We start from the raw sequence: 23,453 nt of genomic DNA, 5'->3' as shown, positions 1-23,453 counted from the left end.
TATCTCTTGAAAGTGACCTAGTCCTTTACTAACCTAGTCTTTTCAACATTATTTCTTAAAGGAATAATTATTTTTGACAAATAGGTTTTTAGACCGCAGATGTTTTTCCAAAAAGAAAAAAAAAGGATCAACAACATCAGGAAAGTGCTTGTCCTTATATTTATCAGTACAACAACTCTGTCAGGCTCAGGAGGAAAAACTAAATGGTAGTTGCTCTATGTGTATGTGTAAGTATCCATCCATCTAACACAGTATTCATTACAGAAGCCACTAGTCAGAGATGGTCATTTAAATTTAATTAACATTAAAAAATGTAAAAATTCAGTTTTTAGAGGTTTTAGACACATTTTAAGTATTCAACAGCAATGTGTGGCTAGGAGCTGCCATACTGAACAGAAGAGGTATAAAACATTTCCACTGTGTAAAAGTTATATTGAGTAGTGCTGCTAATAAAGACTACAGAGGCTTTGGTCACAATAAGCACTTGTGAAGAAAAAATGTATACTCCTAGAATTCACTTTATGTCAAAAGAAAAAAGTAACTTCTGTTTGGAACTCAAATCCTTTTAATACAGAATGGTATTTGGATACCATACCTGGGCACTAGGAGGGTACACTACAACTGGAATTAATTTTTTAAGGTATTTTTGGGACACAGGAAATGTGTGTTTGTGTGTGTGTCTGTGAGCCCGCGCATGCCTGCACATCTGAGTGTTTAAGAGAAAAAAACCATGACTATCCAAACAGGTATTTCCAATTTAAGATTATGCTGATCAAACACAAATTTTTTTTAATCTTAAATTTTCTATATCTTCCTACTTCTACAAATAAGGTCTAAGCATAATGTTCTCAAATCCTTATTTTGTTTTAAATTGTGTTAAAGAAAGTATTATTTTTCTTTCCTTCTCTGCTTTCCTTCCTAAAGGAAATCACAGAATAACACATGACTTTGTAACTGAAGGATAGCATCAGAATTGGATTTTACAGCATACATTTGTAGCCATTTACTAAAACTATTTTTATGAGAGAGATCTTAAATAAAATTGGAAAATAATGGATAGACTAAGATCCTGTGTTAACCTAAGATAGACTCTCAGAGAATGAATAACTCAACAATAAGAACGATACTCATCTGACTGACCTATTAGTTGGTTGTGGTATTCTCAGCTGATACACATACTCTACATTCTAGGCTGGGAAATGGCAGGGAACAAGATTTTCTCAAGTCAAAAGAATTAAAACTTCATATATGAAAATGGGAACTTTGAACAAAAAGCAGATTATCACTTGTGCTGAATTGACCAGGTGGTGTCTGTAGATACGAAGTTTCTCTCGGGCATTTTGCTAATCAGTACAACCCCTTTCCCCTCCAGCTATCAAGAGCCATAGTAACAAAAGCTCAGGAGTAGCTAATGTTTACTGGGTGCTTACTATATGCCAACTCTGTTATAAGTGCTTTGTACATATGACCTCTCTTTAGTGTGGCAGTTACGGTAAGTATCATCAACAGCTCTGGGAACTGACACAGAAGTAACCTGCCTGCAATTATAATTTTGAAGGGATGGAACCATATTCCAATCAAGGATTCTAACCCAGAACCCACTTTCTAAGCCATGATGTAATATAGCTCTCCTAAAATTCTGGAATAGCTTTCTCAACTAGAGAACCATAGTTTACAATCTTTGTTGTTGTTGTTGTTTTCTAAGATTTTATTTATTTATTCATTAGAGACAGAGACAGAGGCAGGCTCCATGCAGGGAGCCCAATGTGGGACTCGATCCCAAGTCTCCAGGATCAGGTCCTGGGCTAAAGGCTGCGCTAAACCGCTGAGCCACCAGGGCTCCCCAGCTTACAATTTTGTACCTAATCTATCACTTCTGCCTTCCTTGGACTTGCTTCTCCTAACACTCACCATGACTAATTTCAGCTTTTTAGGGTAAGCGTTTTCTCACTTAAGATGAAAAAGCCTGGGGGAAGAAAATTGATTTGAGGCAAGGAATATAGAGTTCTGGATATGGATGGTTTCAGGTTGAGATGTCAATGAAATATCTAAAAAAAGGTATGAAGGAGACATGAAACAGATTACCATCTACTTCACTGGTTTGGATCTCAAAAGAGAATATTGGGTTGACATACACATTTGATGCGGTAAAACTCTACTACTACTACTAATGCAGGTATCTTTTTTTTTTTTTTTAAGATTTTATTTATTTATTCATGAAAGACACAGAGAGACAGAGGCAGAGACATATGCAGAGGAAGAAGCAGGAAGAAGCCTGATGCGGGACTTGATCCCGGGACTCTGGGCCAAAGGCAGGCGCTCAACTGCAGAGCCACCCAAGAGTCCCCAGGTATCATTTTTTAGCACAATTTCTTGATTCTTATCCTCAAATAAGTTTTTCCCTTAGGATTTCTCATCTTAGAAAATGAAACCACTGTCTGCTCAGTTGCCTAACGAAATTGGAGAATCATCTTTGTTCTTCTCCTTCATCTTTACCCATACATGCAATTCACCAAGTCTTTTAGTTTTATTTGCAAATGACATTCTAAATCCATCTACTTGTCTCTATCCCCACTGCCGCTATGTAATTTACCTATTTCTTAATTTACAGATTCTTGCCTGGACCAGGAATCCACATAATTTTGCTTGCATGCTTCCTCAAAGACTTTATATAATTCTAACTTGATATTTATTTTTTTAACATTATAAGTTTAAAGAGTTGCAAAGAATATGATTTCTTAGGTATCTAAAAAATTGTTTTTAAAAAATAAAGCATCACTCTTTTTTAAAAAAGTATCCAATTAAATATAAAATACTAGGATGACAATATTCACTTTTATCTATTTAAAAACTGTAAAGACAAACTATTCTTTTTTTCCAAGATTTTATTTATTTATTTATTTATTCATAATAGACAGACAGAGAGAGAGAGAGGCAGAGACACAGGCAGAGGGAGAAGCAGGCTCCATGCAGGGAGCCCGATGTGGGACTTGATCCCGGGTCTCCAGGATCATGCCCTGGGCTAAAGGCAGATGCTGTACTGCTGGGCCACCCAGGGATCCCAAGACAAATTATTCTTAAGTAATTAAGAATTTTATGTGTTCCTTTTTCACTTTGACTTGGTATTTATGTTACATTTCTTCCTAAAATTTTATACTGATGTAATTTATTTTATGCTAGACTGTTTATATAAATCCTCTACTGTAATTTTACGAATCAAAGATATAAGTTTAAATTTCATATTTACAAAATTTCCTGTGGTCATAATCTATTAAGAAATTCAAATTGAGGGCAGGCCCAGTGGCGCAGAGGTTTAGCGCCGCCTGCGGCCCGGGGTGTGATCCTGGAGACCTGGGATCCAGTCCCACATCCCATGTCAGGCTCCCTGCATGGAGCCTGCTTCTCCCTCTGCCTGTGTCTCTGCCTCTCTCTCTGTGTCTCTATGAATAAATTAAAAAAAAAAAAGAAATTCAAATTGAGTGATCATGACAATTAATAACAATCAAAACATTTTATATTTTGAAAGAATACTATTAAATATGAAAAGTAAAATTGTATTAAACTGTGTCTTAACATTAAACATATTTACCTTAATGAAATTTATGGTATTTTTATTTTATTAGTTTATATATTCCTTGATGAATATTACTTATTCAGGGTTCAGTATCCATTCTATCATATGCTTCATTTTTACAGGTGTAAGCACTAAGTAACCTTTATAAAAAAATACATAGATAAGAGGGCAGCCCTGGTGGTGCAGCAGTTTAGCGCCGCCTGCAGCCCAGGGCATGATCCTGGAGACCCTGGATCGAGTCCCACGTCAGGCTCTCTGTATGATGCCTGCTTCTCCCTCTGCCTGTGTCTCTACCTCTCTCTCTGTCTCTATGAATAAATAAATAAAATCTTAAAAAAAAAAAAAAAAAGAACGGAAGGAGCTTTGTTATAGCAATATATCTCAATTTTTTGCACTCCTTCAGAATTATATGCCCCAAGTCACACAGTAGCTTATCGTTAAAAATTACTTAAAATCATCAGCTGGTAACTTAACCAAGCTATCCTTCAATTCTATTGAAAAGAAAGAATTATAAACAATCTAACTTTCCGATCCATCTTCTTAATACCAATATTTGGATCTATCTGTTTGTAATTGCTCCACAGAGGTTTTTTTTCCTTCCCTACAAGAATAAAATATTAAGATTCAGGAGAGGCATGCCTATTGTAAAGTGAGGGGTGCACACTGTGAAAAGGGAAGTAAAAAAAGAATCTGCTCATCTTAGGTGCCTTCTGAGGCAGATCAATTTTATTTTATTTTTTATTTTATTTTTAAATATTTTATTTATTTATTCATGAGAGACACAGAATGAGAGAGAGAGAGGCAGAGACACAGGCAGAGGGAGAAGCAGGTTCCATACAAGGAGCCCGATGTGGGACTCAATCCTGGGTCTCCAGGATCACACCCCAGGCTGCAGGCAGCGCTAAACCGCTGCGCCACCGGGGCTGCCCTAGGCAGATCAATTTTAGAAGCTGAGGACCTGTGGCAGTGCACTCTTTTGGAAAATGTTTGTGCATCTCCGGGTATATGTGTATCTCAATTTAAATACCTTTGGCCTAGGCTACTCTAATAACTCATCTGATCTTGCTTCCACTATAAGCCTCGTGGAATCCATTTTCCAACTAGTGGCCAGATGGTCTTTTAAAAACACAAATCAGCAGATGTTATGCACTGATTAAACCTCTTTAATGGCTTCCACCATTCTTAAACATAAACTCCTGGCCACCCCTTACTAAAGCCCTGCATGCCTTTCACTGCTCCAATCCCCCTCCTCCTGCCCCCTCATACCAGTTGTCCTCACACATGCCCAGTTCTTCCCACCTTACTATCGTCAAAAACACTGATTCCTCCCTACTCCTCACATGGCATGCTTCTTAGCCTTCAAGACCCAGGTAAATGTTACTTTCTCAGAGGACCCTCTCTGAGCAATCAAAAATAGGTTCTAACCTCCCCCAAATTCCACCAAATAATATATTGTCTTTTGCAGAAAACCTGTTCCTATTCTTTATAGCACTTTTGGTAACATGTAATTAGATGACTTTTTTTTTGTTGGATTAGTGTCTGTGATCCTCTGCAGACTGGAAGCTCTCTTAGGGGAGAAACCACAGCTGCTTTACTCATCACAATATATTACTCCAGACTACCACAGCACCACTGGATACTCGATAAAGATCTGATGAATGATTGTGCAAGCAAACTCATGAAAAAATTTAGTTATTTGCTTAAAATGCTTCAATAGTTCTCCACTGCCTTGAACATAAAATTAAATGCTGGAGTACAACATGAGACTAAATGATCAGACTGTGTGCAATTCCCACTCCCTTCCCTCCACCCTCCCATTCCTAGCTCGTGCCAAACATATTTATCCTGAACTATAGCTATTAACCACTACTTAAAGTTTCCTGGATATTTCCAGCATTCACATATGCTGGCCCCTCTATATGGAATATGGTGAATATCCTTCCACCTTCTTTTTGCTTATTTCCTTTTAAGACTCACCTCATGCATTATCCATCTCTTCCAAGAGGTCTTCGATGCACCTCTCCGATCTGGATTACATGCCTGTCCTTCCTCTTCTACTCTTTTTTTTCTTTTTTTAAGATTTTATTTATTTACTCATGAGAGAGAGAGAGAGGCAGAGACACAAGCAGAGGGAGAAGCAGGCTCCATGCAGGGAGTCCGACGTGGGACTCGATCCTGATCCCGGGTCTCCAGGATCAGGCCCTGGGCTGAAGGTGGTGCTAAACCACTGAGCCACCCGGGCTGCCCCTTCCTCTTCTACTCTTAAAGCTCTCTATTCAGATCACAACCATGACACTTATCAAACTGAACCATATTTTAGGTTCATTTTTCAGTGTTTCCATATAAACTATGAACTTCTTGAGACAGAGGTTGTCTTTATTACCTATTTCCAGTGCCTAGTGTAATATCTGGGAAACTACAAGATATTCAATAAATGTTTGTCAAAAGAGTAGGATTACTAAAAGGGTCATTATTTATTTTCTGAGCATCACTACCATTTAATTTACAAAATGAGAAATATAACTTACTATAAGTATTCAGATCAGTACAGGACTATGTTATATGGCCAGATAATAAGCTATCAACTCTGGGAACAATTAAAAGAAGGCAAGCACACACACACACACACACACACACACACACAAAAGTAAGAGGGCAACAGAAAGGATTGGAGGGTACAATTATAACTTTATTAACACACATTACCGTCTATAGGCTACTCAGTTACTAGTGATGCTTCACTAGTGGCGACTTGTTTTGTTTGAGAAAGTATTTGGGCATCCTGGTGATAAATGACATGTAACCAACTGGGTAGATTCACAGCCAATAGAGAATTTAATAAATCTTTAAAGAGTAAAAAGATGGGACACTTGGTGATTGCCAATTGTAGTCTGCACCCCACTCACTCATGTACTTTGCTCCACTTCCTCCACAAGTGTGTCTGACAAACCAGATGTGGCTGAGGATAAGAAATTTGACTAAGCTGAAATGAAGAAGACAGAAACACAAGAAAATAATCCACTGTCTTCAAAACGAACAATGGAATAGGAGAAGCAGGAAGCGAATCATGATGAAGCATGTGCCACCAATATGCATTCCATTAGCACTGCCTTCTTATTTTACTTTTTTTTAGCTATTTAACTTTGTAAGATGCAAAGAGGCTGGATCAAGTTTAAATGACTATACTACCCATTTTCACAGTAAAGAATCAAGAACTACAGAAAGTAAAGGCCAAGTCTGGCTCTCCCACCTGCCCATCTGGCTGGCAGGGAAGGAAAAGAACTTGAATGCTGAAGAAAGAAGTTGGGTACTCTGTGAGATCCAGAGTAAAAACCAAGTGAGTCCAACGTGTCCTGTTAGGCTGTAAAATGCCATTTAATTAGAGTGCCATTTTTTGTTGTTGCTCAAGTGATTTTAATTATTAAATGCACAATATTTAATATGCAAGTATCTGGGGAAAAATCTTTAGGATATAATCCTAAAAAATGCTCAGTGATCTAAAACTACCTGTAAATCATAGGTAAAACCTTATGATCTTCTGGGTCAAAATTTATAAGTAACATACAAGCCAAATAACAACAAAATAGTAATTTAAAAAATGAGTACCACTATGAAAAATGAATGTTGAAAAATAAAAGAATTCATGAGCAAATTTTAGTTATATTGAAAGGATATGTCTTTATCACTGCTCAAAACACTAAGAAATACTCTTTAGGAACAGATACAAATCCAGCTTATTGAGCCATAAGAAAATGTCTTATTACTTTAGAGGCATTTTTTAAACTTTTAGTTAGCAATGTAGTTGCAAAAGACTTCAAAGAATAAGTTTACTCTTAGTGAAGATATTTAAAACATTCTTTTCTAGTAAAAAGAAAAAAGCATTTCAAAAATTTAAGTTTATAGCAGCACTGCTGAACTAATGATACTGCTTCCTACCTCCTCACAATTCTGAGACATAAAAGAATGAATTTTACTCTAGTCTCATTTTAAGAAAATGGGACTCACATTCAACAAAACACAAAACCTGCTAAAACTTGAGCAGAGACAAGTTTCAGAAGAAGAAAGTCCACATAGAAAAGTAGAAAGCGGGCAGCCCCGGTGGCGCAGCGGTTTGGCGCCGCCTGCAGCCTGGGGTGTGATCCTGGAGACCCCGGATCGAGTCCCACATCAGGCTCCCTGTGTGGAGCCTGCTTCTCCCTCTGCCTGTGTCTCTGCCTCTCTCTCTCTGTGTCTATGACTAAATAAATAAAATCTTTAAAAAAAAAAAAAAAAGAAAAGAAAAGTAAAAGGAGCCCTTGGGCTTCCCCTGAAGGGATTATCCACTTTCATCTATTTGCCCACACAGGTTATAGAACATCTTCCCTCCTTTTTTTTTAAAGATTTATTTATTTATTCATAATAGAGAGAGAGGCAGTGGTATAGACAGAGGGAGAAGCAGGCTCCATGCCAGGAGCCCGATGCAGGACTCGATCCCAGGACTCCAGGATTGCGCCCTGGGCCAAAGGCAGGCGCTAAACCGCTGAGCCACCCAGGGATCCCCGAACATCTTCCCTCATGAGATCATTATACAATTTCTTTATATTTTGGGCATGAGCTCAATATGGAGCAGCATATATTGGAAATAAAGAAACTATAAGGGGATCCTATAAGAAGAAATGTTTTCTTTTGTGAGTTTTTCCTCTCAAACTTTAAAAGGCGATGTTTTTTATTTTAGTAAGAGAGATTATTCCCAAACAATTTTACTTTGCTCTTTAAGAAATCAAGAGATACAGATATCCTTCCCTTCTAACAGAGGGAGTTATTTCTTCTCAGAGGCTAAATTTAGGTAAGAAGACAGATAATTTCTGGACCTGAGTAAGATAGTAAGAATAATGTCCCTAGCCAAAAAAAACTTTACCCATTTAAGATACTTCAAATGAATATGTGTAGATTACCTTGGTATTACAATATACAATTAATACATATAAGTAAAATTAACAGTGGAGTTAGAAGACAGAAAAACATAAAAATAAGAAAAGAGAACAGAAGATGACAGAAAGAGGGGACAGTGATGAAGGTCACATGGCCTCAGAAATACAAACATAAAAGCAGCTTTTTCATAGCTTAAACCAATTAGGACCCAAATGACTGGTCTCATGCAATATTTCACTCAACAGCTTCAGATAGGCAGTAAGTAGCAGAATGGTAGAAAGATAAACAGGAAGAGAGAAAGAAAAAAGCATGCAAATAAAAGCAAATTATATATAGCTACTTTGGAAGACAGTTTCACAGTTTCTTACAAAGCTAAATATAGTCTTACCATACAATCCAGCAATTCTCAGGTATTTACCTAAATGAGTTGATAATTTATGTTCATACAAAAACCTACACATAAATGTTTATAGAAAGGCTTTATCCTTTATTGCCAAACATTGGAAGTAATCAAGATGTTCTTCAATAGGTGAAGGAATAAACAAATTGTGGCATGTCTATACAATGAAATATTATTCAGAAGTAAAACAAAATGAGTTATCAGGCCACAAAAAACCATGGAAGAACCTAAAAATGCATATGCTAAATGAAAGAAGCCAGTCAAAAAAGGCTACCCACTGTGTGATTCCACCTACAGGACATTGGAGAAAAAGAGAAACTATGGAGACAGCAAAAAGATCAAGGATTGGGGAGATAAAGGAAGGATGAATAGCTGGAGTACAGGGGAACTTTGGGGCAAACTATTCTAAATAATACTGCAATGGTGAATACATAACACAATACATTTGAATACAATACATTTGGCAAAACCCACAGAACTGTATGAGATGAAAGTGAACCAAAATGTAAGCTATGGACCAGTTAATAATGTATCAATATTGGCTCATCAATTCTAATAAATCTAGCACAGCAATCCAATATGTTGACAATATGGAAAACTTAGGTGAAGGAAGGAATATATGGGAATTCCATGTAGTTTCTGCTCAACTTTTCTGTAAACTAAAAAACAAAACTGATCTAAAGTAAGTCTATTATAAATAAATAACACATAAATATATTAAAATCTACCACCAAGAAAGCAAATGATAACTACTTCACACAATAGTACATTTTTAAATGTGTACTATCAATTTATATGTCATAGTTACAAGATGTATTATTGCCAACATTTCTATATGATCCCCAATATGTCAAGCAGAAAGAACTCTGTACAGAAAGAAAAAATAGGGACATTTTGAAAATGAAGGTAAGAATACAAAAAAGGTAAAATCAAGATAAAAAAATACCTCTTCACCTTGGAACAATGACTGTAACTATCCCTTTTCTGAAGCTCTCTACTACTACCCAATCTCTATTTAACCGTGTCTCAGGAAGTATTCAAGTAAGAAGTGGACAAGGCATTTATATAGGAACAGGGCACTAAAAGACACTACAGACTGTGAAAAGTTCCATTTTTCTTCAGTTTCACTAGTAAATGTCAGTTTGTCTTTCTATACTAAGCACTAAAGAAATCATATCCTCATACTAACACAGTTATGGAGGGACTCCCTTACGGCACATATTACAACATGTCTGCTTTAAAATGTACCCTTCGGGGACCTCCGGGTGGCTCAGAAGTTTGGCACCTGCCTTCAGCCCAGGGCATGATCCTGGAGTCCTGGGATCGAGTCCCACATCAGGCTCCCTGCATGGAGCCTGCTTCTCCTCTGTGTCTCTGCCTCTCTCTGTGTGTGTGTCTCTCATGAATAAATAAATAAAAATAAAAAAAATAAAAAAAATAAAAATAAAAAAATAAAATGCACCCTTTCTTGCAATGCAACTACCTTAACACATAAGACCACAGGGTCTCATCTTGGGGGTTTCCCAAAAGATTCAGGTTGCCCTCTCATTGAATTTTTCACCCTTTTGGCATGTATATTTCTCCAACAAAGAAATGTAAAGGAAACAATACCTGAAAAAATTAAATGTCATGAATCTCTGTAAGGGAGATTCAAAACCTCAAATCAGGGCAACCCTGATGGTCCAGCGGTTTGGTGCCGCCTTCAGCCCAGGGTATGATCTTGGAGACCCGGGATCGAGTCCCACGTCAGGCTCCCTCCATGGAGTCTGCTTCTCCCTCTGCCTATGTCTCTGCCTCTCTCTCTCTCTCTCTGTCATGAATAAATAAGTAAAATCTTAAAAAAAAAAAAAAGCAAAACCTCAAATCATACTCATATGAATTGAGATTAGAGCCTTCACTTGTTGAAACCATTTTTTCCATTAACATTTCCTATCTTTAGTTATCCTTCCTAACAAAATGTTAAAAGCAAGAGTAGAGGAATCTAAAAGACACAGAAAAATATGTAAAACAAACACCACACACAGCAGCAGTAAAACTCTTCAACAAGTCACTTTGGGGATGAGGCATGCCACTCTGGTGCTCTCAAGTGCCATGATAACTATGTCTGTCATACTTATTATTAACCTTGTTAATACCTTGTTATAATTTTAACTGCTCTTTCCAATAAGGCAGGGTATAAAATAAACTATCTGATATTTAAAATTAACATTTTAACTCAGAAATGTTTGGCTTTCCCATTCAAATTAAAAGCAGGATTGTGACCAGTTTTGCAATAAACAGACAAGTTCCATTTCATCTCACCAGATACATGAGCATATAGCATATACATTTTACTAACGCAGAGACTTTCAACATGAGTCATTCTTATGCAATTACATTTCAATTCTTATTTAAGTCTTGATACTTACACCTGATGAAGTGCTTCTGAAACCCTATAAACACATGTACAGTTCACCTAAACTATACTGGTTGGGTTTTTACCTTTGGTTTAACCAGCAGCATTGCCAGTAACTGTATAAAATTGCAGACCTGTTTTTCAGCACTGGTCCTGGCTGACTCCTCTTGTGCTAGCACCATTTCTCGCTCTGCAGTTATCTGTACACTCTCTCTTAGTGCTTCTTCCAGCTCTTCAATCCTGTCATCCTTCTTACGGAGACTGTCCTAGAAAACGATGGAAGACTAAGTGAAGTAGACTAATTTGTTAGCCCAGGAGAGCCTATTTATCAAGAAAGGATTATTTGCTTATTAAATATTCTTCCTTCAGAAAAATCCAGGCCAGAAAAATATCTTCACAGAGGAAAGAACAAGGGAAGAAAAGAAGTATAATAAGAGGTTGAAAAAGAATATTACTAAGAGCAAAAGGTCGAGTTAGTTAAGCAAGACAAGTTTGTGATGGATTTGTTCTCTGTAACAGAGAGAATAAAACTGTGTTAAGCAGCATAGGCAGCAAGAGCACGATTACTTAAAAACACAAAGCTGTTTTGAACTACTTTCTAAACTGGGCTTTAAGCCAGCTTTGATGAAGCCTAAGTAATAAGACTCAATACCAAAACATTCTCTCTCTCTCCAAAGTTCAGCCTCGATGAAAAAGTTAAATAAATAGCATGATTTTTTAGGTTATATTCTTCATACAGACAATTGTTAGCAAACTAATTTAGAAATGAAAAAGAAAGTGATTTTCTAAATGATTTCAAGATAGCAGAGTTTTCTCTTAATCTCATATGAGGAAACTAAAAATGGATATAAGTGGTTGTGCTAAGCATGAATAATTTATAGTCAGCCAACCAATTCCCACTATCCTTGATATTTTAAATAAGCTTAAAAATTAACTCCTGGGAATGTAAATATGGATTTCTAGCAGAAAGACAATCCTACAGAACTTTAAGAACATGTAAGAAAGGAAAGATCTTAGAATAGAAAGGATACATGAAGCAGAATTCAAACAGTATTAAAAATAGATTCATCAGGTTACTATAAGCATTTCCTCTTGAAATTCTTCTAGAATGCAAAGATTAAAAATAAAATGCTGCCTTTTATTAATATAATTAAATTAAAAACAACAGAACAAGAGTTGATAAAGCATTCTCCAACTTTCAGAATACTTGTATCAGTAAAAGATTTATCAAAGGATTTTGTCTTTCATCTATGCAACTCTCATTTAATTAGACTGCAGTTCACTTTTATAAGTGCAAGGCACAGAAAGTCCTTTCTAACTCTGTCTTCAGAAATCCAGACTGGAAATCTGTCAAAGTTAAGTCAGTTTTTCCTTTGAGCACTGAAAGAATGACATCTTGCTATTTAATATCTTTCATAATAAAAAGTTGACACAACTTTTTTTCTCTCTGTTTTCTCAACTAAAAAAAAATGAGGTTTAAAAAAAAGAATATTAAAAAAAAGAATATTCACATTTCAGTAATATATGTCATGTTCATTTTTTTTAAAGTGTTCACTCTTCTAGGAGAAAATGTTATAAAATACTGTGATTTAACCCTATAAGTAAGGTTCTATCTTCTACAGGGCAGTTTATCTATATAAAAAAAAAATACTCTTTCTTGAAATCTTAATGCTTCCAGGTGGCTTGCCATGAGCATGAGTGCAGCTTCCAAAACGGAAGTCACTGCTCAGGGTTTCTAAAACAATGTCAAGCAGAAAGGGACATGAAATGATTCTTGTAAAAACAAAGATTTCTTTTGATTCAAAGAAAATGAAAGGTAACAGAAGGATCCCGTGGAAAGCGACAGATGCAATCATCAGTGAGTTCAGTCCTCTCAAAATCTCTGATGAATAACTATTTGTAGTACCGTGGGATTCTGAATTACAGACTACTATAAGCGAAAAGAAACATGAATGTTTCCCATTACCAACTGGTTGTGAATAACTCAGTATGATGTTTTTGTCCAGTCTGCTGTATTCTTTACTCTTAAACTGTCTTTGGGAGATCTCGCAAGAGGTTTTTGTTATTCTAACCGAAATTGAGGCCAAAAAACATATCCCAAATAACTTCCCAAAACCTATTTCAAACAAACAGGTTTATCTGCATTTCTGCATGGCTGAAAACCAGCTCTGTGGCTTTATCAGTAAAACTTCTTTAGAGAGAGGATACTTGGTAATTTGTCATAATGCAGATAATCACTACAGGTTTTCATACTGAAAGTTTTATCAAAACCAGTAGTAAAATCAGAGGTGGTTTTTTTTGTTTTTTTTTTTTTTTACTATTTAAGAAAAGTTTATTTTTTACTATTTAAGAAAAGTTTTCTGGACTTAATGGTAAAGCCTGGCTCAAAATCGGTGTGTATAATAAGGACAAAGAACAAAAGCCAACAAATACCAAAAATAAAAAGCAGAAAACTGTTAAATGATATTTATTAAATACTATAAATTACATAATTATAATACAGTCGAAAATCAATGTAAAACTAAGTGTGGAGCCATATGCTCTAAGAAAGCTGTATCAAACCAGGGTGGTAACAAGAGAAATGAAGACAGTGAATACTCTTATCACCTTCAACACCAACAAAGTTCGTAACTACTTAATCCATCTAGTGAGAAAATTTGGCTCCAGTTTTATTTTCAGAATCTTAATATCTCAGATATCTGCTAAGGTAAACCAAGGAAGTTTCCTTTATATTGAATTCCACACCTTGAATTTGTTTCATTTAATAAAATCCTGAGCCAATGCCAGAAATGAATAGAATCTTTTAGTTTTACAAATACTGGGGTTCTAAGCACACTACTAGATCATTATTTATAATTATCCTTTCTTGTTTTTATACTTTCAATGAAGACTAAGTACATTTTTCTATACTTAGACTATAACATGGGTATTCTATGTTTTTCAGTTTAGAATACTAGAGAAAAGATTTTAAGTTTTAGAAAGGCCAAAAATGATCACCCACAAAGAATAAAGTATAGGAAGGCACTGGAATTTTTTATGGAACACAAGGAATTAGAAGTCAACTGAAGTAATGCCTTCAAAATTCCGAAGGCAAGATGCTTTCTGATCTAGAACTCTATATCCAAACTATCAATCAAATGTAAGGGAAGAATGCAAAGTCCTAAAAAATTTACCTCACATCACAGATTCTCTCAGAAAGCTACTAGGGATGTGCTCCATCACTTTAAGAAGTCAACCTAGAAAGAGGAAGACATGGGACCCAGAAAAAAAGGGATCTACCACAAACAAACGGGAAAGGGAACCTTGAGGTTAATGGTAAGCCTAGAGAGTAAGTACAATTCAGAGGAAAGGGCAGAAGCTCAAGGTAAGATGTTTCCAAGAAAAAAAAAAGTGGATGAATAGATTATAAGGTTAATAAAATAAGGGATGATGTATTCTCTAACAGTACCAACATCGAGAGAAATGTTATAGTAGGAGAAAGGAACTTGGGAATAAACTGGTGATATGTATACACATAAAAAATCCAAAGCTATTATTGCACCAGGAAAAACTATAAGTACGGGAAAGGAAATGTAAGCATAATATACTATATGCCTGAGACATAATAATGTAAAACTTGTATTAGAAAGATGGAAGAAAGAGGAAAGTGTGTGTGGTAACTTGCATTGAAAGGCTAATTCCTCATCATTCAAAGTAAGAAATCATTAGATAACTATCTAAATAAAAAAATAAGAAAACAGCAGTATAAAAATGTCATTTGGAGAGGTGGAAGTAAACTGCAGAAGAAACAACCAAAAAAGGTGAAAGCATCTTATCTTAGGGGAGCAGGAATCCAGGTAAGACAATGAGATAGAGGACTAGCACTATTTATTATAAGCCCTATAGTATCACATCACTTCGTAAATGATAATAATTATTGTTCAGAAAAAAATTCAAAATCAAATTTTAAAATGTTAAAGGAAAAAGCACATACTGCAAAATAATTAATAAGAATACATGAATTTCTGGAGGGCCCCTGGGTGGCTCAGTGGGCTAAATGTCTGCCTTCAGCTCATGTCATGATCCCAGCATCCTGGGATCGAGCCCCAGATCGGGCTCCCTGCTCGGGGGTGGGGGGAGGGGGTCTGCTTCTCCTTCCCCCCTGCTCTTGTGCTCACTCTATCTTGCTCTCCCCACTTCTCAAATAAATAAATAAATAAAGTTTTAAAAAATAATACATGAATTTCTGGAAATAATTATAAATGCAGTGACTATTTCAGGTATGGATACTCTATAAACACATGGGTTAACTATTTACTGGAAAGAGAATAGACTGGACAAATACATCTCAAGACAGGGCAAATGGCGAAAAAAATACATGAATTTTAAGTCACTTTTCCTCAGTTTTTTATTCAAAAGTTGAAGTTCTTTATGCCAATAATTTGCATAGCAGGTCAAAATTATGAGAAATTCTTTTCAGTCTTTAGGAAACCAGGTAATATTCTAAATAACATTTTTTAAAGAGATAAAATATTGCAATAAGTTCTGCTATTATTCTGAAAATACCTAAAGCTTAAATATCTCAATAGCATATGTGTAAGACGAAGTACCAAGCCAAGAGCTTTGAAAACTGTCCCCTATCTCCCCTCCTTTGCAAATAGTTTTTTTTTTTTTTTAATACCTATGAATATAGTACTGAGTAGATTTCAGTGATAGTTTGACAAAATTCTACAGACAACATAGCTCATTTACATTGAACTTACTGGTGTATTTGGGTTTGAAGGAAGAGAAAAATCTCGTAATCAATTCGATGCCAATACATGGTTACTACCCAAATTCTCTGAATGTATGTGAGCCAAAAAAATATCAGTTAGTAAAGAAGTATAGGACTTCAGAAACTGCAAAACACAAAAGAGTCGGTATACTTCTACTCTTGGTAAATAGAGGCTAGAGAAAGTAAGGGGATGTGCTGAAATGCCCGGGAAGTGTTTCAGTGGCTCCAGTAGTGACAGTGGTTACACCAGCTATGTCCTAAGGCTCCAGATATATGCTGTACACATTTAATTATACGCTCTCTTTTAAAAAGACCACATTCACCAGTCTTCAAGATAAATCATGAGGTAGTCCTGCCATTCTAAGTCTGTAATCCCAGAGAAAAGTACACAGAACCTCTAATATCCCTAAATCCTTCTATTCTTAGGATATTCCACAGCTTCGAAGGATCTGAAGTATTCAGAAAATAGAGGGTGACTTACTGGAAACTAACTATAGACAGAGATTAAAGTTAAGGTATGACTGGCACACTTTAGTTTGTGAAAATCATTCCTGTTGCTTATATGTATTAATGACTTCTTGCTTTAGCTTGGAAAAAAATCCTAACTTCTCCAACTAAATATACTATTTGTACTTCCCAATACAGTAGCCACTAGTACATGTGGCTACTGAGCACTTAAATTGTGGCTAGACTATATTGAAATGAGCTATAAATACACACTAAATTTTGAAGAAAGTACAAAAAAAGTGAAACATTTAATCAATAATCTTCACATTGATTATATGTTGAAATGATAATATTTTAGACATACTGGATTACATACAGCATGTTACTAAAATTATGTTCCCTTTTGGTTTTTTAAGTGAAGCTATTAGAAAATTCAAAATTATATACATTATTATTTATTCTGGATAACACAGCAATAACTAGAACATGGTATAAATTTATCCCTTGGGGCACCTGGGTGGCTCAGTCAGACTCAGCGTCTGCCTTTGGCTCAGGTCATAATCCCAGGGTACTGGGATCAAGCTCCACATCTAGTTCCCTGCTAGTGCTCAACTCACTCGCTCTCTGTTAAATAAATAAATAAAATATTAAAAATAAATAAATCATCTCTTTTCTTAGCTTACAGCCTATTTGCATACAGGTATGAGTTACATGGGTGAGAATTCTTATGGTAAACTGCCTCAAGTTCTAACAATCCAAAGCACTGACAATTACTGCAGTGATAATATTAATAAAACAAATTCATATAGCATTAACTCTTCTGCCAACAGAGAAAACCAAACTGGATTTTGGAAAAAAAAAAAAAATCAACATATGACATATCGCTTTAATACCTAAGATATAAAGTGCCTGTATTCGTTGTTCACTGTTATATAACAAGTTGCCTCAAAACACAGCAGCCTAAAACAATAGTGAACATTTTTTATCTCATACAGTTTCTGTGGGTCCGGAACTAAAAAACAGCTTAGCCAAACAGTTCTTGTTACAGGGGATCTCATGGTGTTACAGTCAAGATGCTAGTCAGGATTCAGTCCTCTGCTTCCACTTACACGGTTGGCAAGTTAGTGATAGCTACTGGCTAGGGGCCCCTGTTCCTCTCCACAGGGCTACTTGAGTGTCATTATGATATGGCACCTGGCTTTCCTCAAAGCAAGTGATCCAAGAGAACGAGGCAGACACATCAACATCTTTTATGATCTATCTTCAGAAGTCACATACTACCACTTCTGACATTTTCTATTGTTCATACAGACTAATCCTGATACAATGTGGGAGCAGACTACACAAGGGCTCAAACACCAGGAGGTAAGGATGATCTGGGGCCATCTTGGAAGATGATTATCATAGCACCCTAGAGTATACTTCCAGCCTAAGAAAACTGAACTATCAATGAAGCAATGAGGCATGAAAACAGTGATTATCAAAACTGCTACTGAGAGAAAAATACCTGTTAGGATAACAGGGTCTTTACCAGAAAGACACAGCTTTTTTAATGAGATTATATTAAGGTGGAACTGAATAACCCTAGATTTCCTGAAATAAATGTAAAAGGCAGACATTAAAGATACTTCACAAAATTAGGATATCCAATGGATATGAGATCAGCAAAATATACATTTTTTCAAAAATTATTCAGAATAAAACCTGCAATTGGATTGAGGTCTAATGAAATATTTTATGATTGATTCTGGTAGAAATGAAGAGTAATCCAACTTAATTTGTTAGTAGTTCAGTACTAAAGAATACTCAACAATATGCCAATCAATCAAAGGTGAACTGAAAAAAATCACTGGGTGGATGTTTAAAGAGCTATACATAATAGATGTTATTAATAAGTTTAGTCCTCACATTCTAGTGAAGTTCCTTTCTTTTGGGAATAAACACAGTTTTTAGGAAATATGAGAATAAAGTATTCCTGGTCCTATTGGCCCCCATGGACTAAAGACTCTCCTCCTTAAATTCTGTTCCCTTATGCATTTTCATTATAATTGATTTTACTCTTAAGGGGGAAAAATCACAAAATTTAGTGAAAAATAACAGCCTAATTTAAAATTACAAAGAGGGGGCCGGCGGCCGGAGCCAGCACAGCAAGAACTATGTTGCTTCTGAACACCTGCTCACTGGTACACCAGGGGTTGGAAAAATCACACTAGGCAAAGAACTTGCATCAAGATGAGGACTGAAATACATTAATGTGGGTGATTTAGCTCAAGAAGGGCAATTATATAAAGGTTACGATGAAGAGTATGATTGCCCCATTTTAGATGAAGACAGAGTAGTTGATGAATTAGAAAACCAAATGAGTGAAGGTGGAGTTATTGTTGATTACCATGGTTGTGATTTCTTCCCTGAACGCTGGTTCCATATAGTTTTTGTGCTGCAAGCAGATAACAGTGTACTGTACAAAAGACTTTAAACAAGGGGTTATAATGAAAAGAAACTAAAAGACAATATTCAGTGTGAAATTTTTCAAGTTCTTTATGAGGAAGCATTAGCATCCTACAAAGAAGAAATAGTACATCAGCTGCCCAGCAATAAACCAGACATACTGTGTGCCATTGACAACTCACTCAAAAGCCTCTGGTGTGACAGGAAAAGAGCCTGCTTTATAATTTTAAATAGTTCATATCACTTAAAATGAAAGCAGTATCTTTAGAATTTTACTTCAACTGCTATAAACTGTTTGCACTCATCTCAACTAACAAAGACCAGTTTTCCTACCACTAGATCAGGTGCTGAAACCTACGTACTATGCCAACTACACTTATCAAATGAGGTCGCATTAGACCACTTCATTTGCAGAGTATAGGGTTCAAAGCAGGGGGTTTGTGTGACTAGTTTTGGGGGAATGCGGGAAGCTATCAAAGAATTCTTCATATCCTTGAATAAGAAGATTCCTAGAGTCGAATGAGATTAGGGCAAAAGCTGTGACAGCTGTAACATCAGGAAAATTAAGAGTTTGACTGGATTATAGCAAATCCTATACTACTACTAACTCTTTTAATACACTCATCTGAACTTTGCTTCCTGACATCAGCTCTGTCAACATCAACTACACAGCACTGCAGCTGTAAAACTCTAAGTCTCCACAGCTTTTCCTTCAAATCAAACATTCAATAAGAACAGCAAAGGCAAAACAAACAAAAAACCTAGAAATTTAAAAGTAATTTTTTGTTCTCTTCAAATATCACTCACAAAAGTAAAAGGAAAAAAGGTTCAATACTACAATAACAGAAAAAGAAATCACTTGACAATGACAGATCTTCATAAGCTTTTTTATTTGTCAGCAGCAGAAGGAAAGTCACTGCAGATCTCACATAGATTATCCAAAGTAACCCAGCCTCTCCTGTTCACCTGTCCCTTTTCAACTTGACTCTGCCTTGGTTATGGAGGTCATTTCTTTGGGTTAATATTAAGAGCTGCTTCCTTTGGAGTAACCCGTACTTACCAAAGAGGCTTTAACATGTTCTGAAAGATACTGATATTTTCCTTAATATAAAGAGACAGTAATTCTTTATTACCCTCCACCCTACTGCTTATTCTTCCTCCTTTTTCCCCGTCCCCCAAGCATACACACACATGCAGATTTTATGAAAATCATTCAACATGGCAGAATTCAATTTCCAACTACTCATATGTTTACTGGGGGGAAAAATTGAAGCCAGATGCACTGATGAAGTCAATTTTAAGAAAAGAAAGCTAGCCTAACACAGAGACAGAATTTGGTTATATGCACAACTACTTTTTATTTTAAAGAGATGTTTTGGGTTAAAGTTTAAATATATTTTCTTCCTCCTTCTGTCCAAAGTCCCTCAAATATCTCCGCTATTTAGAGAACTCTGTTACAAACCTTAACTTAAAAATCAAACAAGAGTAGATGGATTTTATGAAAGAAATGGACATATATACATATAAAATGGTGCTCTACATAAATAACTTTTACAGAGCATATAGTACCAATAACCCTTGCAGTGAGCCAGGTTCTTATCTTAAAAATTCTGGGAGCTGGGTATCAGAAACTTGAGCAAGGACATAGGGTTTTTTCCTAATCTTACTGCATGTCTCCTCTGATCGATAATGCTTATAAAAAGAACAAGCAAAACTTTTCCAAGTCTTTACCAAAAATTCCAAAGATAACCTTTTACTTAAAATAATAAACAACTGATGTGGTCTATAAGAGGATGACTTTTCCCTTGAGGTCTTGGTAAAGGGAATAATAACGCCTTCTAATGCTCTCTCTTAAAAACAAAAAGAATCTTCTCAGAGACTTCACTTTCCAAATATAAAGGGGAAGTTTCCACAACAACATAAAGGATTAAACCATTCATTTCATTGAGGTGAGGACATAGTACTAAAAATTTTGGTGCCAAATGTAACTTTAACCACTTATTATTCTTTTTTAAAGATTTTATTTTTTTATTCATGAGACACACACACACACAGAGGCAGAGACACAGGCAGAGGGAGAAGCAGGCTCCATGCCGGTGCCTGACGTGGGACTCGATCCTGGGTCTCAAGGATCACACCGAGGGCTGAAGGCAGCGCTAAATCGCTGAGCCAGCTGGGCTGTCCCCACTTATTATTTCATGGGGAGTATTCTTGTATTAAGCTAAAAGGATTTGGCTTAACAGTTCCCATAGAATAGGGCTAACCTAACAGTAGGAAGTAGCTTTGTTAGGCTACCTACACATTAATATTATCAGTAAACATTCTTTCAGTACATTTCACTGGCTGTCAAAAAGAACTGAATTTTGGCCAGAGAGAAAAGTATCTAAAGAGTCCATTTCAACCACTGCTGAGCCTTAAAATGATTATGACTTGTTTTGCTTTTTTCTAAATGGTAAAAAGCAGCACAGTTTAGGCTAAAAGCTTTAGAAAATCGCACAGGCCAATAATTTGGGTAGGTGCTTCATCTGCAGGAAAATCAAATTTTTGAAGTTAATTTCAGCATATTTGCACAAGGTTGTTAAAATGGATGCTAATTTGTATGTATATTTTTCCAGTATAATCCCTAGCTCCATTTAATATTTGTCCGTAACATCCTAAAAATCTACCTATGTCCATAGTCTAGACAGAAAAAAGACCTGTCTTGCCAAGAAAAAAAAAATTAATTAAAGAAGAAAAGATGACATAGGATTAAATCTTTCAACAGGTCAAGGAAAATATCTGTTAAGAAACCAAAATTGATTTTTACAAGAAAGTCATTAATATATCAGAGGTATCTAATCAGGTGACACATCACATACTATTTCTAGAAAAGACATCAGATAATCTTAATTTATTTTTAAAGTTTTCTTAAATAATTATCCTCATGGCCAATGTGAAAACCAAAGATAAGTAATTCTCATTTCAGAAAGGAAAACAAAATTTCTTACCAAAATGGAAGAATTTTCATTTTTGATAGAGTAAATCCAAGCAAATTTTAAAGATAAACACAAACATTTCACTGATAAGTCATCTAAAAAGAGAATATGCCTAAATATATGTAAAGTTTCCCTATCTCTATTTCTATTGTTTTCATTCTCTTTGAACTTTATTCTTAATATTCATTGGTCTCAGAAGAGCTGACTCACAAGAACCACAGTGTTCTTCCAGCAATCCCATTAATCTCTTTGACAGTACCCTTTCTCAAGGTTAAATTCAAATACTTATCTTTGTTATAAATAAAAACAAAGCACCAAACCACTGTTGATATGAGGTTCTTTCCCCACCAACCTTCAGTCTACTTTGTCTTATTAGAATATGACTAAAACTTATAGTTTCATCCAAAGACAAAGTGAGTGTTACTGCTTAAAGAATAAAAATATGTAAGGTAAATATTCTCAGCTAACTGAAGACCTGACATTTTCTTTGTTAAAATATGCAAACTCCTTAAAGGGTAACCTATAAAATTTTAGAGAATATTAGAATGCTAAATGTAGCATCAGGCAAAGATTTTTTTAAATTTGTAACTAAACCTTTAAATTTTATTTTATTACTTATAACAATGATTTTTAGCTACACTTAATGAACGGCTACCTATGTAAAACAATATTTCAATATATCTGAAATGTTTAAAACAGCCCTTAATCTAAGGCAGATATAAACTGGTTGAGAAGGGAAAGTGATTAAATCACACAGGCTCAATTATAAAATAATATATTAAAAAGCAGAAAACGATAAAGTATAATTAAACATACAGGCCCAGGAACAGGGATAAGACAATAACAAAACAGGGTGTAGAGATCAACAGCAAAGGCTAATTTTAAGCCAGAATCTTTAGGTGGTAATAATAGAAATCCAAAGAAAAAAGATCCTGTGTAAGAAAAAGATCATAGATCAGAAAATCAATTTACTATATTTACGAAACACCAACACTATCAACTTCTCTAGAATATAGTAGCTATGCTAAGTAAGTATCTCACCTAAAGATGAGGTTAGAAATACTTAAAGGTTTGGCTGATGAAAGACTCCAAAGGCCATGCTAAAATGCTTGTGAATGAGAGTTCTGGACATCTACTGAAATGCCACTGAAATAAATAAACACTTTTAGAAAGAACCAACTATGTACCATATACCAAGACCTGGTTCACAAATTCAAATATGCGGGGGAAACAACATACAAATTATGAGTATATAATACAAAGCAAGAGAAAATAAGCTCTGAAAAATTTTTTTAAAAGATTTTATTTATTTATTCATGAGAGGCACACACACAGAGAGAGAGGCAGAGGAGACACAGGCAGAGGGAGAAGCAGGCTCCATGCAGGGAGCCTGAAGTGGGACTGGATCCCGGGGCTCCAGGACCATGCCCTGGGCCGAAGGCAGTGCTAAACTGCTGACAGCCACCAGGGCTGCCCAGCTTTGAAATTTTTAAAGCAGAAACAAAGTCTAATGGAATTAAAACGGGCTGATTAATTCCAACTGTGAGGAT

At 35.7% G+C, this 23,453-nt stretch overlaps 1 protein-coding gene and 1 long non-coding RNA gene across 35 annotated transcripts in view; one reads left to right on the top strand and one right to left on the bottom strand.

Annotated features, from left to right (window-relative positions):
* Positions 1–23,453, bottom strand: part of ERC1 (ELKS/RAB6-interacting/CAST family member 1) — a 545,178-nt gene that overhangs the window by 289,016 nt on the left and 232,709 nt on the right. For 28 of the 34 annotated variants that reach the window (XR_012017870.1, XR_012017872.1, XR_012017874.1 and 25 more), the window contains one exon: positions 11,415–11,546. The exons of the other annotated variants lie outside the window; for them this stretch is intronic. Coding sequence is in view for 18 of the 28 variants with exons in the window: in XM_072799507.1 (XP_072655608.1) it covers positions 11,415–11,546 (132 nt within the window). In the remaining 10 variants the exon portion in view is untranslated. The remainder of the gene's footprint in view (positions 1–11,414; positions 11,547–23,453) is intronic. 34 annotated transcript variants of the gene reach the window in all.
* Positions 1,679–18,178, top strand: LOC140617695 (uncharacterized). The gene is made up of 4 exons (XR_012017885.1): positions 1,679–1,935; positions 2,200–2,350; positions 16,460–16,548; positions 17,792–18,178. It is a non-coding gene; the product is annotated as an uncharacterized lncRNA (long non-coding RNA).

Source organism: Canis lupus, chromosome 25 (assembly GCF_048164855.1).
Source record: "Canis lupus baileyi chromosome 25, mCanLup2.hap1, whole genome shotgun sequence".
NCBI lineage: Eukaryota > Metazoa > Chordata > Mammalia > Carnivora > Canidae > Canis > Canis lupus.
Note: the sequence above shows the minus strand (reverse complement) of the source record. Positions and strands in the feature narration are given on the sequence as shown.